The sequence below is a fragment of the Pseudopipra pipra genome, chromosome Z (genome assembly GCF_036250125.1).
Source record: "Pseudopipra pipra isolate bDixPip1 chromosome Z, bDixPip1.hap1, whole genome shotgun sequence".
Taxonomy (NCBI): domain Eukaryota; kingdom Metazoa; phylum Chordata; class Aves; order Passeriformes; family Pipridae; genus Pseudopipra; species Pseudopipra pipra.
Window position 1 is genome coordinate 24,794,655 of NC_087581.1, and position 17,370 is coordinate 24,812,024.

The following is a 17,370-nucleotide window of genomic DNA, read 5'->3' on the forward strand; positions in this document are numbered from 1 at the left end:
CCGCGGAAGAAGGACCGGGCGGGGCCAGCGCGGGGGGCTCTGCCCGCGGCACCGCACCGCGCCGCCGCAGCGCCACTCACCGCGCCGGCCGTGCCTCGCCGAGCCGCGTCGAGCGGGCTGTGCGGGCGCGCCGCGGCCGCCGCAGGTGCCGCGGAGGAGGAAGCGGGGGCGGGCGGCGCTGCCGAGCCAACCGGCGCCCGGCGCGGCGCCGTGAGTCACCAGCGGCCGCGCAGGGCGGCCGGGCGGCGGTATAAGAGCGCCGCGGGGACACCCCACCCCCTCTGTGCATGTCTCCGGCTGCCGCCTCTCTTCGTCGCCTCTCCGACCGCGGTGCCTGCCTGCCCGCCCGCCCTCTCCCCGTCCTCGGCGCGGCGATGCGGCTGGACTGGCAGCGCGGAGACCCGAGCGCCGCGGCCGACGGCGCCGGGCGCGGCACGGAGCGGCGGGCGGTCCCGCGCTGCTGGGCGCTGCTCCTGCTGCTCGCCGTCGGCTGCCTGTCCGCCGCCGCCGACGGTGAGTGCGGGGCCGAGGCAGCGGGATGGGGCGCGCACCGCCGGGGCAGCTCCAGCCGCCGCCCCCTGCGATGATTTCTTCTCCCGCCACCCTTTCTTTTTCTTTCTCTCCATTATTTTTTCCCCTGGTTTCTCGGGCTGCGTGCCCGCTGCACCGCGGGGAGTGGGGCTCCGTGGAGGGGCGCGGGGCGGGCCCGGGCCCGCGGGTGTGCAGGGGAGCCGCGGCTGCCCCCTCGCCCCTCGTGTCAGGGGAGACGCCGCCTTCCGCGCCGGGCCCCGGGCGGCGCCGAGCCCCCGCGCCCCGGGCTGCTCATCTCCCGGGAGCGACCCGGGGGCCATGGGGGCGCCTAATTCCCTGCTCCGTGCTGAAGGGAGGGTGTGCGTGGTTGGGGGCTACGGCGGAGGTCTGGGCAGGATGGGAGCTCTGCTGTGGAGAGAGGAAGAGGAGCGCTTGGGAAGCCTGCGGCGTTAAAGGTGCTGTCAAACTACGGTGCAACTTCGGCTTTGTGTTATCCAGCGGTGTTGGCATGGCTCTAGATCAGGGCCCGGGGTAAAACCACCATGAGGGATCTCCACCTGGTGGCAAGGCTGAGCCCTGCCAGCGCCGGGTCCCTTCTCCCGATGCTGGGCGCTCGCCAGCAGCGCTGCTCGTGGCCAGCTCCAGGGCTGCCTCCCGGCGTAGTAGCTGTTTCTCCTGTGGTAGTGGTCATGCACAGGGGCTACTGATGGTCATTTGAAAATATTTTCCCCTTAAGTGGAAGTAATAATCATTTGGCTGACTCCTTTCTTCCTTTGGTGCTGAGGTCCAGGCTACTCTCAGGTGGGAGGTGGGCAGTTGATGTCTTCATTGTAATATGGCTCATAAGTCTCCTCTCTATGGCCCTAAAGTAGGCCTAAGTGACAAATTTTGGCTCTGTTGGCAAAGTATGCTTAGAGGTAGCCGGACCTCATAGTCTCAACTTGCGCAGTAGGTCACACACCGGGTCTGTTGGGCAGAGCCCAGCCCAGGCATTGTTGTATCCAGTCCTCATATAAAGAGGAAGAGAAGAAATGTCTGCCCTAGTCGACCCTCAATTCCCAGTTATGGGCTCCCGTGCCCAGTCTACAACAGACATGATTAAACAGCTGGAGTATGAAGGGCCAAGCTGTCTGGCACTGAAATTGCTAGTGCAGTGTGCTTGGAAATGATCATAAGAGATGATCATAAGAGATACCTTCCACTGTGCAACTCTGCTAAGTTAGTCAGACTTTTCTTTCAATTTGAGATCAGTGACCCCATCAGCTCTCTTCTACTAGTAGTTACAGTTGCCAGGGTCTGGGAAAAGTCTCAGCTAGTTCATGCTCTCACGAGGTTTCCCAATCACTGTTCAAAGCTTTTCTGGGACTTGGTGTCATATGACAGTACACAAGTGTCACATGTTTGAGGCTGCCCAGACAAGTAAGCTGACAACTTGCTTAAGGGGCTGAGACTAACAGTGATAGCAGAGATATGGAGAAAGGTAGTTTAACTTGGGTAGTCAGTGTTACTGTGCTCCTTCACCTTGCACTCATTTCTGCTTATGAGCCAACTTCTAGTAAGTAGGTACCTGGGGAACAGTAAAATAATACGTTAGCAATCACAGGCTCTCTCACAGTGATGTTACTGGTTCTCTACAACACTTCTTTTTACTAAGCCATATTCTAAGGAGGAGAAAATGTGTGAAGGTGCTTCTGGTGTATGAGTAGCACATAAAGAGAAGCTTTGAATTAATGGCTAATTGATGCTGATCTAAAAAACATTGTATCTAGTGACTGAAGCTGCAACTGAAGTATGATTCTGTTGCTTCAAATAGCAGTGGATTAGACTGACAGTGTCATGACTAAATGGTTACCTGACATTGCAGAACTATGCTTGATGAAAGACAGGGACCTGTTACTGTCTGGAACCAACCTTCATCTTAACTGGAGCTCATTCCAAGTGGCCTTTAGAGTTTGACAGACATCCTCAGGAGCAGCAGCAGATGCTGACCTTTACCTTTGTGCACCTGTGTGGGTGTTAGGTGTTGTCAATTTTTTTACATGTTTGTGGGCTAACAAAAGTAGTTGCTCTGACATTTTGCTTGGTATCAGCTGCAGAAACAATGATATCTTATTGGAATGGCTTGTTGTAAGAGTTGTAAGTGTAAACTTATAGCTGTTACTCCAAGCTCAGCTGTGGTTTCATTTAGCCTCGGTTGTAGCTTCCCTATAGCATTTGGTCAAAGTAATGTGATGTTTGTAAGTCACAATGTACTAGGCAGTCTTAGCAAGCCTTTTCTTGTGATTCTAGCTTGAAATAGAGTAACTAAGGACTGTGGAGTTATTTTGGGATCCCCTTAGTGGCAGGCTTAGTCTAATATCACTGTATGCTATTTTGGGAAAGGTTGACTATTCTCACTCTGAAAGCCTGGATGAGAAAGTCTCAAAAGTAGCAGCAGTCAGTTGTTGCATATTTTACATAGTAATACAGTAAAAACTGAAATAATATGTGATCAGAGCTTGCAAGCAGAAGGCTACTTCTATTAGAGGTTACTGGACAACAAGGTGATGTCAGGCTTAGAGTGAGCTGCTGGCTGTGGCTTCTACACCTGCTCTAAGCTGGCTGGAGTGTGCCTCCTAGCACAAGGCAAGCTACTTGTTTGACAGCTCATGACCAAATAGTAATAGCTTTACAAAACCATGCTATTAGCGCATTCTGGAGTATTCCCAAACGGAAAAATAAATGAGAGATGGAAATAGAGAACATAAGAGCTGATGTTCTGATTTTTGACACTCTTTGAATACAGTTCCCATGCAAAAAGTTGTTACGGCTTTACTCTGTCTGACAAGTGGGTTACTGCTTTATTGCACCAGTAAGGCTACTAGAACAAACATTAACAGAACTCAATAAACTGCTGTTTCAAATTTTTGCTTTGACCATGAATTTATGTGGGATATTCAGCAGGTAGAATTGCTCATGTTGTTCTTGCTTGTACTCTGTCCAGGATTTGTGATTGCCTAGTGCCTGATGGGTAGCCAATATAATGTGAAATGTCTCCATAGCTTCCTTCTATTTGTGCTTTTTGCACATTATACAGAGAAGATGTATAATAGCAGATAATAATCTTCTGAAGTTTGATGCCCTTTGGAATACCAAGACAAAGTACCTTCACTAAATAATGCAGTAAGCCAAGAAGGAGTACAGGTCTTGCATTGTGCTGTAGGCATATGGAGCCAATACTAATGCATGATCTTACACACTTGCCTGCATGCGTTATGTGAAACAGCTCTGGCTTAGCTGCTGAAGAAGCAGGCTACTGCTTTTAGTGACAGTTATGACATGGCTTCAAGGCAAAGTAGGTTCCCTTAAGGGATGGGGTCATACAGTTGTAGAGCTGAAGATACTCTGGAAAATGCACTCTAAGGACCATGCAGAGAGCAGTACCTTTCTCAACTTGCTTATCAGTTGTGAAACAGACTCGATTGCAGAAGGAACTGATAAATTATCCTACTCTCTTAACATCACTCTTTTTTTAGTGTGTACTAAGGAATGTCTCTGGGAGCCATTGTTTGAGGAGTAACATGAATCATGAAAACTTTTCAGCTGCAGAGCAGTTATCTAAGCTATCTTTACAGGCATCTCAGGCATTCTGCTATAATGTGTTAGCAGCAGGATATTGAAATGGAAATTCAGCTTGACATTAATCAAATTTAAACCCAGTTTGCTTAAAGTTTGAAGAATTTTGAGAATGCAGTGCTAGGTGCTAGACAGCAGAAGTCGTGTGCACATATCCGTCTGGCAGACTTGACCCTACCTTGAAAAAAAACAAACTTAAGAACAACACCGAGACTGGTTTGTTGCAGTTCGCAGGTGGACTGTCATAGTGCTTAAGCTCTGCATTTGTACTGTGAAGGAAAGCTTTTGGCTCTGCTTTCATTATTGAATAAGGGGACTACAAAGATTTGGAGCTCACATCTGGTTTCATGCTGATGTTATGCTGGTTAGTAAGGTGGGTGGGGTAGCTTTTTTATCAGCAGTAGGGGAAAGCAAGGAAGTATTGCTAAAAAGTGTCCATGCTTAGGTTCCTTTTTTTCATTGAAGGTGCGAGAGTAAAATGTGAGGAATCCCAGTTTGCATGTAGTAATGGACGGTGTATTCCTCAACTATGGAAATGTGATGGTGATGAAGACTGTTCAGATGGCAGTGATGAGAGTGCTTGTGGTAAGTAATCAAAATAATACTTCTGTAGTAGTATGTGGTAGTTGAAAGTGGGGTGTTACCAGTGAATGGTTGGAGAGATGCTTATCCTGTCGAGCAGTTCAGATAGTTGGAATACAAAGAAAACACATTTGTTAGAACAACTGCATGACTATTTTGATGCCTTGTATCCATCCAAGCAGTTGAATTTTCCTGAGTGCTGTGAAACTTGCCTGACATGGGTGACTGAGACAAAGCTTGACCAAAATGCTTTCCTTGTGAGGGTGATAACTGACAAGAACAGAAAAAAAGCCTGTTCTCATTTGTCTCTTGAATAGATAATATAAAATGTTTGCTGTTAGCACTCTGCTGTTGGCTATTCCGTGGTTAAATGCCCTGTTTTATGTGTGAAAGTGATTCTTTGGAGTCTCCTATAAACACTAACTCAAGCTTTGGCTGCCAACCCTTGCTTTTAGCAGACACAGAAGCCAGGATGGATGACTAAATGTACTTGGAGATGAGGCAAAACATACTCAATATCCAACTAGTGCAGTTGAACTGCCAGTCTGCTCAAGCAGACCTAAACTATTACCTTTGAGTTACATAGTACCATCCTTCTGTAATGACAAATCAAATGCCTCAATTACAAACTTGGAGTTCAAAACCTGAATATTAAGATCAATAGGCCTTACTTTACTTAAGACTGTTCAAAGCAGCAGCTAATATACCAGGTTATCCTCCCTTAGCAATAGTGGTCCTTCAGTGCCTGCTTAGTTGAATATAAATGTTTCTCTATACGCAGAATAACTCTCTCTAAGAAGTGTTAAACAGCACTGTTATTAGGCTGTCACTAGACATTCAAGAACTAAGGATATTGAATAACTTTCCTAGGCAAAGAAGCTTATCTCTGTCAGCAACAAACAAGCTGAGCTCTGGTCTCTAAACAAGTGGCTGTCTTTCTCCCTTGCAGTGAAGAAGACATGTGCTGAATCTGACTTTGTGTGCCTCAGTGGCCAGTGTGTGCCTAATAGGTGGCAGTGTGATGGGGATCCAGACTGTGAGGATGGGTCTGACGAAAGTCCTGAATTGTGCCGTAAGTTAACCTGGCTTGGTGGTGTAGGCAAGCCTGTGGGGAGTAGCATTTTGATGTCTTGCCTGCTTGCTGCCTGGTGCTCCCAAAGGAAGGATATACTTGTCTTGGAGAGCACCTTGCTAAGCGCTAGTTTGGCTTTGGCCACATCAACATCTTGTTGAGACTTTTTACTGCTTAAAAAGATCCACTCTGTACCTGTCCTGGTAAGAGAGAGCAAGTACAAGGTTTTACTGACAGTCAGAAGCAGCAAGCAGAACATGGCAGGCCTGACCACTACTGTGGCTTGTCCACCAAGTGTTCTCCAAGGCAGCTACTTTGCAAGTGCAGTCCCTATGCTGCCAGAGCTAGTGTAGGGACTGAGTGTCTGACACTGTGTTGGGAGTGGGAGTAGAAGTGCAGAGGCTTGACTCTGAGATCTTGTGATTAGCAACCCCAGTCTTAACTGTGGTAACTCATCAAGGAATATAGGTCCAGGAAGCGTCATCTCTGTATCAATAGGATCCACTCTGAGGAATACTTCAGCCCCAAGTCCTACTGCACTGTGGCGTTACTCCAGGCTACTACTACTTGTTCAGGCTTCTACAGTGTTAACTGGTGTGCAATCACAAGATTGCACAAGATACCACTACAAAGATACTCTTATAATACTAATCTATTAGGAGTTGAAAGCATCTTCTTTTACTGAACACTACAAAACAGTGTAACCTTTTCCATGATGAAGCCATCAGCTTTGATGGATGTTGACATCTAAGTAACTGCAACTTTGTCCAGAGCTGAAGTCTTTCAGTCTCAACTTTCAGGACAACTGCTAAAACCCAAGATCAGTAGCTCTTAAATTGAACTTGAACTTTTTTCGATAGATATGAGAACGTGCCGGGTAAATGAAATCAGCTGTGGTCCTCAGTCAACCCAATGTATCCCAGTGTCCTGGAAATGTGATGGTGAAAAAGACTGTGACAGTGGAGAAGATGAAGAGAATTGTGGTAAGGGAAGAAATGGTGGCTGCGTAACTCTATTTGAAATTGACTTGTCTGCAGAGGAGCTAGCTGGGCAGTATACCTGGGAAGATAAATTTTTCAGAGTATCAATATCTCTCCTACATTCATCTTCTATTGCAGCCACTTAAGAAAGGAAACTTTTTCTAACACTCCTCTATCCTGCTAAGTTAAAAGCTATACTAATACAAGCTATTCAGCATCTGTCTTTCTTCTCTGGCTAATTTTAGCCCTAGCCATAGGCTTAGTCACATGACAGGCCAAACATCAGAACTTGTTCTCTGGAGAGTTTCTGAACAAGTAACTCTAGTTGCTGCTTACATTAACAACTGTCTCCTAGAAGTGTAGTAGTGACTTTTAGCCAAGGGCACAACTGATCTGCTTTATAACCCTATCCTGAAGTATTCTGTGAAGCTGGATTTCAGGTGTCCATGGGGAGGGGGGAACCAACTTCAAGCTGGTACACAAGTAGACCTGCCACTGGCAGCATTGAGTACAGCATTCCTGGCTTATTCCAATGAATCTGCATACATAGGAGTTGTCTGAGGTGTCCTTAGGCAGGACCAAACCAAAGTGACAGGACTGGCTTCCAGCAGAACCCATCTTACTTACCTGGATGGCTTAATAAGACGCAGATCTCCAGACTTTTTTGCTATGTGTCTGTGGAGTTGCTGCCTTACTCATCAAACAAGTGCCTTAATCTGACAAGTAAATCTACAGACAGTATTTGTAATTAATTTGATAAAACTATCAGCCTAGGCATAATGAGTTGCTAGCTACACCGCTATTAGAACAGCCTAATTTGAACTGGCATAAGTTATGGGGGTGTGCTTAACAACAGAATCAACTGATACAAGATCTTGATCTGTTATCTCTGCTGGTCCAGGCAAATGAGCCACTGCTGTTCCAGGGTCCAGCACAAAACACTTCAATTTCAAACTGCAGTACATGCTGACCATCTGACTACCTTAATCTTAGTTTTTATTACTCTAGATTTATCAATTCTCTCACCTGTCTCTCTTTCACGGGGTTAGAGCCTGTTTTCTGAAAGGCTGAAAATCTGAAGCGCAGGACAGCTTAGCTACTTCAGAAGGTTATTTTCACTCAGTAGTTTAAATCTGATGCCTATCACTCATAATGTCTAGTAGCAAGGTGGATGGTCTGTGGGACCCAAACGTCCTCTAAATGGTCAGTTAGTCTTTCCTAGAACCTTATACAGGATGCTGATCTTCTGTCAGCTAACAGCTGCAGCTGATGAAAAACCTGCCAAGCAAAACACCTTCATGAAAAAGTCAGCCTTCTTGTGGTAATCTGCTAATCTCTCTTACTCCTGTTACCCCAGGCAATGTGACTTGTAGTCCGGCAGAGTTCACATGCAGCAGTGGGCAATGTATTTCCAAGAGCTTTGTCTGCAATGGTCAAGATGACTGCAGTGATGGTAGTGATGAACTGGAGTGTGCACCTCCTACCTGTGGAGTTCACGAGTTCCAGTGCAAGAGTTCCACTTGCATCCCCAGCAGCTGGGTGTGTGATGATGATGCTGACTGCCCTGACCACTCAGATGAATCTCTACAGCAATGTGGCCGCCAGCCTGCACCTCCTGTGAAGTGCTCTGCCAGTGAGGTGCAATGTGGCTCAGGTGAATGTATCCACAAAAAGTGGCGCTGTGATGGAGATCCTGACTGCAAGGATGGAAGTGATGAAGTCAACTGCCGTAAGTTAACTTGGTCTTTCTCCAGGAGGCACTACTTGGCTTCTGTTTTATTTTCTTTCCTTCAGTAAAGCTAAGAAGTAAAAGTCTGTAATGGCTGTGTCCTCAGCTTCTCGGACCTGCAGACCAGACCAGTTTAGATGTGAAGATGGGAACTGCATCCATGGGAGTAGGCAGTGCAATGGTGTGAGAGACTGTCTGGATGGCACTGATGAAGCAAATTGTAACAATGGTAAGTGTGGAACTCAGCAAGAATAAAATCTTTGCAGAATATCTGTTGAAGCTGGTAGTCACCCTCACAATCTTCATTATCTCAGTTATTCAGTGCTCTGGACCTGGCAAATTCAAGTGCAGAAGTGGAGAATGCATAGATATCAATAAAGTGTGTAACCAGCAGAGAGACTGCAAGGACTGGAGTGATGAGCCCCTAAAGGAGTGTAGTAAGTGAATAAGCTCATTATGCAATGTTGACTACTGAATATACTTTGAGCTGTCAGATGTGAGTCTGGAATGCCCATCTGCACTTCTTGTTGGCAAACATTGCGACCAAGACCAATGTATTTAATATGCTAGTTTTATCCCAGCTAAACTGGGATGACTTCTCTGTGGCCAGAAGGCACTTGAATGCATTAGAATGCTCCTAGAAACTTCTAGGACCCTCAGTCTTTGCTGCTGCCTGCTTGTAACACAGATAAAGGTGCTGACAGCAAACATGAATTTGAAGAGAGTGTCTTGCATGTGACTTCAGGTGCCAGAATGGTTAATCAGATGTGGCAGGCATCATTAGAAGAGGGATGGGTACCTGGTAAAGCTCTCCATGACTAAGACTATAAGACTAAATATGCGTGCTTTCTCAGAAGGGGCCGATTCCTCTCTTCCAAACATAAATGAATGTCTGGTGAACAATGGAGGATGCTCTCATATCTGCAGAGATCTCGTTATTGGCTATGAATGTGACTGTCCAGCTGGGTTTGAGCTTCTAGACAGAAGAACCTGTGGAGGCAAGTATCTAGTAGTTTAATGTGGACCCTACTAGTGGTATTGGAGGTGAGAATAAATTGAATTGTTGTTGGTTTTACAGATATCGATGAATGCCAGAACCCTGGTATCTGTAGTCAAATCTGTATCAACCTGAAAGGGGGCTACAAATGTGAATGTAGCCGAGGCTATCAGATGGATCTTGCTACTGGGGTGTGCAAGGCAGTGGGTGAGTATTGGCATAAGACTTCTATATCCCCACTTTAAAACGAGCTAGCAAGTGATCCACTGTTTATGCTACTGTGCTTTTGAGACTAGTCATGCTATTGCCAATGTAACTTGTACTGATCTGAACACTACTCACACTTCGAATGATGCCATGATACAGTGCTTAAAGCTGCCTGACATAAATGGGTTGTGTCTGCTCCCTGGGCAGGAGGACCCTTGTGGAGAGAGGTATGGTACAGGCAAGACCTCTGTCGGCATCTGCTAGAAAGTGTAGAATGGCAAATATTAAATATGATGAGTCTTAAAACTTCTCGTAAAAGAATAGTATGTGACTGCATATCTAAAAGTATAGGTAACACTTACACTCTTTTTACAGGGAAAGAACCATGTCTAATTTTCACCAACCGCCGGGATATCAGGAAGATTGGCCTTGAGAGGAAAGAGTACATTCAGCTGGTAGAGCAGCTAAGAAACTCTGTAGCTCTAGATGCTGATATTGCTGAGCAAAAGCTTTACTGGGCTGACTTCAGCCAAAAAGCAATCTTCAGGTAAATGGACTCAGCTTCTGAACTTAGTGTGCTTCCCTAAACCATCCTTTTACCCAGGATATTTCTCTAGTCTCTGGTAATGAGAACAAGATTCCTGATTTCCTAATGACAAAGTACAGCTGATGCAAGTTCTCACAACTAGCATTGTGCATTCCTGTCGCACTTACTAGTAACAGCTCCTACAATTGTACAGAAGGCCCGCTGTGGGAAGTCCCACATGTATTTTCTGCATTGACTGCCTGAGATGTGTGTGCAGGATTTGCTGAGGTGTGCCAAGGAGTGTTGAAAGCAAGTAACTTCTTGTCTTCCAGTGCCTCTATTGATACCCGTGTTAAGGTTGGAACGCGCATCAGAATACTGGACAACATACACAGCCCTGCAGGAATTGCTGTTGACTGGGTTTATAAGAACATCTACTGGTCTGACTCAACTGCAAAGACCATTTCAGTAGCTAGCCTAGATGGCACAAAAAGAAAGGTTTTGTTTCTCTCTGAGCTGAGAGAGCCAGCTTCTATTGCTGTAGATCCTATCTCTGGGTGAGTATTTGTCCTGGTTCTTTTAAAAGAGTGGACCTGCCAGCTACTTCATGTTCTGATAACTGACTTAGGTAGCCTTTGTTAGTTATTGGTCATAATAAAGAGTGATACTACACAGTACTATAGTGCATCATACAACATAAATTCTGCTTCACAGCTTTATGTACTGGTCAGACTGGGGTGAGCCAGCAAAAATTGAAAAAGCAGGAATGAATGGATTTGACAGACAGCAGCTTGTGACAACAGAAATCCAATGGCCTAATGGAATTGCTCTAGGTATGTTGAACTTGTCTCTGTGCCAGAGGTATTCTGGAGCTTTAGGAATTTTTTTGCTACGAAAGCCAAGGTCATCCTTCAGAGAACTATTTTCAGCTTCTGAGAAAGGGAAGTTTCTGCTTGCCTGGAGACGCTGCAACAGGCACAGACAGCACTTCTCAGATACTGAAACAGTAACTTTCCTTACACTGCTCTATATTATAGTTGAGGCATAGGCCGCTTAGGCATCACTGCAGCAGCCCTCTGCATTCTGGAATGGTAAGAAATTAGGACAACACTGCAACTATTCTTAAACTTTTGGGTGTTCCAATTCTTGCAGGAGGCCTTGGAGGTTTTCTCCATGTAGACAGTAAATATGTTTGGTGTTTTCCCCTCCTAGATCTTGTAAAAAGCCGCCTGTACTGGCTTGATTCTAAACTACATATGCTGTCAAGTGTGGACTTGAATGGCCAGGACCGTAGAATTGTGCTGAAGTCACATATGTTCCTTCCTCATCCTCTTGCTCTAACAATATTTGAGGTAAGAATGACTTCCTATGCTCATTGTCAAAGGTGGTTTTCTTGCTAGTATGTGGCAGGCAATGATGGGACTGACAGCACCATGGAGGTAATGGGATGCAATGACGTTGTCTTCTAGGACCGTGTGTACTGGATTGATGGAGAAAATGAGGCAGTCTATGGTGCCAACAAATTTACTGGATCTGACTTGGTTACCCTAGTGAATAACCTCAATGATGCACAGGACATCATTGTGTATCATGAACTTGTTCAACCCTCAGGTAACTTCAATACAGTTTGTAGTTATGTCAGTGTATACTTGTAAGAAGCTTTCCCTGTTTGGGTGGTGGCAAATGGTATCCCTTTGTTGTATAGCTGTCCACTTCTACTTGTGCTTGGAGCTTCTAACATGGACACCCCCACTGGGACTGAGAAAAGGTCTAGTTGCAATTGCTCTTTCTTAGGCAGAGCAGATATAAATCTATAACCTGCAGAGACAAGTAACTCTATTAGAACAATAACTGAGCAAATAATTATGCTATACACATGGAGCATGGAGCATGAAGGCTCACTCCTGTTAATTGCTGTACCAACAGGCAGGAACTGGTGTGAAGAGAACGTGGTGAATGGAGGCTGTAGCTACCTGTGCCTGCCTGCTCCTCAGATAAATGAACGTTCTCCAAAGTACACCTGTGCATGTCCTGTTGGATACTTCTTGCAAGAGGATGGTCGGAGATGTACAGGTATTATAACACAGCTGAAATCTTTACCAGGATGGATGGGGAAGAAGTAGGGGAGTACTGGACCTGTAACTGGAAAATATGGGAGTGAATCTCATCTAAGTAATCTTGGAGAGGAAGGGTTTCTAACATGATTAATACTGCCCTCAGAAGTCTGCAGATGCTGTTCAAAGTCCATGCTTAGCTTCTGCATCATCATCATCATTTGCAACAAGACCTTGGACCTCCATGGCTTTCTGCAGACAGCAAGCACCTGCACAAATATACTCAGCCCCTTAACCATGGGGTATAAACTAACATGGATCTGCATATAGATAATACAGTGTTGAAAAGTTGATCAGCAACTGTTGCTATCCAAGGAAGTTTGTACCTCCTTTTGTGGTGCAAATCAACATGCTGCTGCTCTTATGGTCAGCACTGACTATACAGCAGGATGTTTGTTCAGTGGAGTGGAACTAGAAACTCCAAGGTGCCACCCTACTGTATTGCATGTTGATTCTGACTGCCACGGTCAGAGTGCTGAATGGGAGGATATTGGCCTCAGCTGGCTGATCTAAAAGCTTGCTGTGGGTATCAAAGGCTGTACCTAATCAATGAACTTGTGGAACTAAAACCTTACTCAGAAAACCTTATGTGAGGGATGGGAGGGCCTTACTATTGTTGTGGCTCTAAATACTCATAATTCACGCCTGATTAACTGTCTGGCCTTGTTCTTGGAACTATTTTTCACCAAAAACCCTCTGCTGAGGGTGTGAAAAGTGAAATAAACTAATGTCAGTGTTCCCAATAAAGCTAACAAAAGCTGCATGATCATTTCTGCCATCTGCTAAACATTCACTACCATGGCTCTCATAGCAAAGCCATTGCAGAACTTCAGGATTAACTGGGTTCTTGATCTATAATTAGTTTCAGGTACTGGAACAACTGTGGCTTACACTGAGGCTAAAGATACCAGCACAACAGAAAAATCTCCAACTGTTGGACTAGTTCCTGGAGGTACTGGTCCCAATAACTCACACTGCTAAACATTAGAGAAATTAAAGCAAACTGACCCATTAGCCTACTTGGAAATTTTCTCCTTTGCATGCAAGTAGAGAACACAGGCCAGATCATGTGTGTAGTACAACAGCTGGAGCATGTGTTAAACAGAATTAGTTCACTTATGACAGTGTGGAACCTATAGGTTCCATAAATCCCAGGAGTGCTCAGAGAAGGCAAGCAATAAAAAAAGCTTCCTGCTAATACAGGATGAAGCCTGTTAGGCTCTTCTAGTGGTGTATTACTGAGAAGCTAATATAATATCAGCTTCTGGGCTTGGGAAGAGCATATGACAATCAACTGTGAGTAAGCACGTTCACTACTTCAAATTCTCATGCAGGGTTCAACACTAGCAGTACATCTGAAGTGACTGCACCTGGAAGAACATCAGCAGCTTGGATCATTCTTCCTGTTGGTGAGTACAGCATTCACTAGGCTTTTGGACCCCATGTGGTGGGACAAGCCAGTCTTAGTCAAGAGCTTGACCTGACCCTACTCCATATTTGCAATCTGTCTCCCCAAAGTATTGCTGGTGATGGCTGCAGCAGCTGGCTACTTCATGTGGCGCAACTGGCAGCACAAGAACATGAAAAGCATGAATTTTGATAATCCAGTGTACCTGAAAACTACAGAAGAGGACCTCACAATTGATATTGGAAGACACAGTGGTTCAGTAGGACACACCTACCCTGCAGTAAGTAAACCTATTAATATGTCTGAGACTCCACATTAATACTTGGAGTAGACAGGCTGCCAAATGATATTTGACTTGAGTTTAGGAAAGGTGTCTGTGTCTCAAAGCTGCTGGCTGCAGTCAGACCACTGGGCTGAGTCAGCTGAGAACTTGTCCCTTTAATCAAGGTTAAAGTTGTAGTAGGTAACTGGTGTCTTACACCTGGGATGGAGCAATCTGTGCTGAATGTGGTGGCAAATGGTATGCCTTTGCTGTATAGCTGCCCACTTCTACTTGTGCTTGGAGCTTCTAACATAGGTACCCCCACTAGGATAGAGAAAAGGTCTAGTTGCAATTGCTCTTTCTTAGGCAGAGCAGATATAAATCTATAACCTGCAGAGAAAAGCATTAGAACAATTACTGGGCATGAAGGCTCACTCCTGTTAATTGCTGTACCATAGCCCACAGAATTAGTATGATATGTGGAGTTTTCTGTCTTTCGTTAGTACAGTTATAGCTAACTTGTACTTACTTTGTTGCAGATATCGGTTGTAAGCACAGATGATGATATGGCCTGAGTGCTGATTAGCAATCACTTCCAGTTTACTTGTGTCTTACACTCCTTGGGGATAGTAACCAGGTTTGTGGCTGAAGGACTTCCTCCATTCTTGGAAGAAAGAAGATACTTTCTGTATTTATGGAACACTTATGTAAATAGCTATTTTATACAGCTTAACAACAACCTCTGTAAATACATGTCCACAACAATTCAGCTGTTACTGGTTACATTTTTATCAGTAACCCTTGGTTGGTTAGTCAGTAACACCACTGACCAAATATAAAGCACTTTCCATAGAAAGCCATATTCCAGCCACAACTTGTAACACCTGTACATATGTGTATAGGCCACTTGTAAATAATTATTGGAAAATCACTATCAAGCACTTTGAAATACTTCAGATGTAAATTATTGTACACTGTCTTTTTCAATGATTGGGGCAATGGCAATAGGAAAAAACGGGTTACTATGATTGCCAAAAATTTGTAAACATAAGTAATTTTGTATGTATGATTGTTTCAGTCTTGTCTGTTACCTCTTAGAGGATTACAAGAATGAATGATCTCTAAGAAACCACTGTAAAACCTAAGTGCAGAGGAGGGGATAAAAATAAAAACCATTAAGCAGTTAAAGTGTTGTTCTCTGTTATTATGTTAGCAGTGAAAATAGAGTATCTCCTAAGTTGAAACCTTTAGTAGGCTACAGTACTACTGCTAGCCAGATACTGAAGTATTTTTTCAGTTACTCCAGGCAGGTAATACGCTACCAACTTCCCAGAGGTTTGTTCTTGAGCCTAATACTCTGCAGAGTACTGGACAGAGGGGGTCTCCTATCACAGAAGTCCAGCTGGACTCCTAAGTTAGGATTGACACTGGCTAAAAATACTGAACTACTATTGCAAGCTCTTAGGAGGCAACACTGATAGGCATGATGGATGGAGACAGATCAAAACATTGTCTGCCATGCAAGTATAAAGTAAGTATAAGGTCCTTCCTTGCAAAGCATATTATGCATAACCTCACAGTGGTGTCAAGCTGTTAACAGTTACTCCTTATGGCCAGTGGAAGTTGGGTCGTGGTAGTTGCTGCACTTGTGCACAGGAACGTGAGTTGTGACTTGGCAGCTATTGTGGCAGCCTGCTCCTGGAGGTTCAGTGCTGAGGAGCCCCCATTGCTGCATGTGTAAGACTGAAGTCCCCTGTAATGCACAATAATGAGCCAGTTGTCCCCTTCTCCATGGGAACTCAGTCCATTGCAATGGCCACAAGATAGCAATCACTTGAAGTGCTGGAGCCTCTTGGGTGACTGTAGGAGTGAAAAATAAATTGTACAACTGTTTTGAGTGTGGGAAGATAATACTCATCTCTGATAACTGTTTAGTACCATACTAGTTGAGTGCTAATTCTAGTAGCACCAGGTGTGCTCCTTCTCTACGATATATGTATAGCTCATTCCTGCAATAGAGGAGTATTAAGACTGAATTAACTTGCAGGTTCTGTGGTTTTCAGGCATTTTGCTCTGTGATCAAGTTTGGAATAAAAAAGATTAAGCTTTTGATCTTTATGGCAAAACTACTTGGTAATCTCTAACTGAGTAAAAGGTAGATTCCCTAGTTGTTAGTTGTTTTCCTTAATGATAAACTACTTTCCTGGGAAAAAATCATGGTTTCTTCCCTAACACTCAGGATCTTGGCCAGGAATTGCCACCCCATAACTGCTGTAGTATGAGGTGCTACTTGACTGTTGCTAATCCCTCCCCCTTCAAGGTAACAAAAAAGTACTTAAGTTGGGATGCAGGTTCAAGGCCAACACATAGTTTGGAAGAAGCAAAAATCTCTTGGCTATTCTTTTGCTAAATGACTCTCAAGCAATCCTGTCTCTACAATGGTAGCAGTGAAAATCATCAACTCAGAACATGGATCAGTTCCGGGGCTTGGTTCTAATGCCTTTTCTCATTGCAGCTACAGCTGGGGTCTGTTCTCTTAATGGTCTTCTGTTACTGTGGACTCATTTATTGACAGATGAGGCCAGCTGCCTACTTGTGCAGATTTAAAGTAAGTTGTTTCTAGCAAGCTCACAACTCCTTGGGGAATTGAAGCTTCTGCCAGCTATCCCTAGCAGCTCTTGACTGCAGACATTTTCAGTATCTGGACTGCATGTGGACTGAAATATCTTGCAAAGATTAGAATGTAAGGGGGCCTCTAAAGTTTCTGGACAGCAATACTGTATCTATTTTGCCAAGTACTTTTTGGAATAAAGTGCCTTTCACATCAGCCTTATATGTAAGGATCATTAGTTACGGGGTCGAATTCAACTGTTTCAGTAAGATATCTAACTCAGGATACTAAGTATTTGTGTTCAAATGTGACAAACCAGAAGACATAATTCTTAGTCAGATGGTTGATTATAAGTTCACATGGCAACTAATTACAGGCAAATTCCTCTGCCTTTCTGGTCCTTGTACAGAAGAACAGCTCTACTTTTTTGCTGAACTTCATTGGTGTTACCAGTATCACACCAAATGGCATAAGGAGTAGACTGGTAAGACGGATGAAGATACTTCTTCCTGAGGTTAACATTCAGTTGAAGTAGCAAGTTAAATCTGTTTTATGAACCTGAGGTGGTTCTTACAGAAACTGTGGGCTCTAGGAATTTGTTGTCTAACTTTAATGAGCTGAATAAAGTTGTCAGAATCATGCCTTGACATACGAAAGTAGTTCCTGTAGTCTAGAGGAAACTTACCGCTTTACCAGATAAAACTTCTATGCCTTCAAATAGCAGGAGGGAGGAGTG

At 44.6% G+C, this 17,370-nt stretch overlaps 1 protein-coding gene across 4 annotated transcripts; it reads left to right on the top strand.

Moving 5' to 3' along the window:
• The first annotated feature begins 224 nt into the window (after nt 1-224).
• On the top strand, nt 225-15,211 carry VLDLR (very low density lipoprotein receptor). Of its 4 annotated transcripts, XM_064642385.1 has the most exons (19): nt 227-513; nt 4,612-4,731; nt 5,678-5,800; nt 6,661-6,783; nt 8,138-8,509; nt 8,616-8,738; nt 8,824-8,946; nt 9,364-9,507; nt 9,588-9,713; nt 10,089-10,260; nt 10,572-10,796; nt 10,954-11,072; nt 11,452-11,591; nt 11,709-11,850; nt 12,166-12,312; nt 13,216-13,305; nt 13,688-13,762; nt 13,872-14,041; nt 14,563-15,211. In XM_064642385.1, exons 1-19 carry the CDS (start codon nt 288-290, stop codon nt 14,596-14,598), a joined length of 2,796 nt encoding a protein of 931 aa, XP_064498455.1. In that variant the 5' UTR covers nt 227-287; the 3' UTR covers nt 14,599-15,211. The 4 variants fall into 4 exon arrangements, with proteins under 4 accessions (XP_064498457.1, XP_064498459.1, XP_064498455.1 ...); XM_064642387.1 differs by lacking the exon at nt 6,661-6,783 and having other exon boundaries at nt 225-513; XM_064642386.1 differs by lacking the exon at nt 13,216-13,305.
• Nucleotides 15,212-17,370: the final 2,159 nt, after the last annotated feature.

What these genes read in the sequence shown, in the direction of transcription:
- VLDLR (XM_064642385.1), top strand. Translation starts at nt 288, where the DNA reads ATGTCTCCGGCTGCCGCCTCTCTTCGTCGCCTCTCCGACCGCGGTGCC. An exon ending in TGAGCCCCTAAAGGAGTGTA is followed by an intron (nt 8,947 to 9,363) that starts GTAAGTGAATAA and finishes GTGCTTTCTCAG; the next exon opens with AAGGGGCCGATTCCTCTCTT. An exon ending in TAGGACACACCTACCCTGCA is followed by an intron (nt 14,042 to 14,562) that starts GTAAGTAAACCT and finishes ACTTTGTTGCAG; the next exon opens with ATATCGGTTGTAAGCACAGA.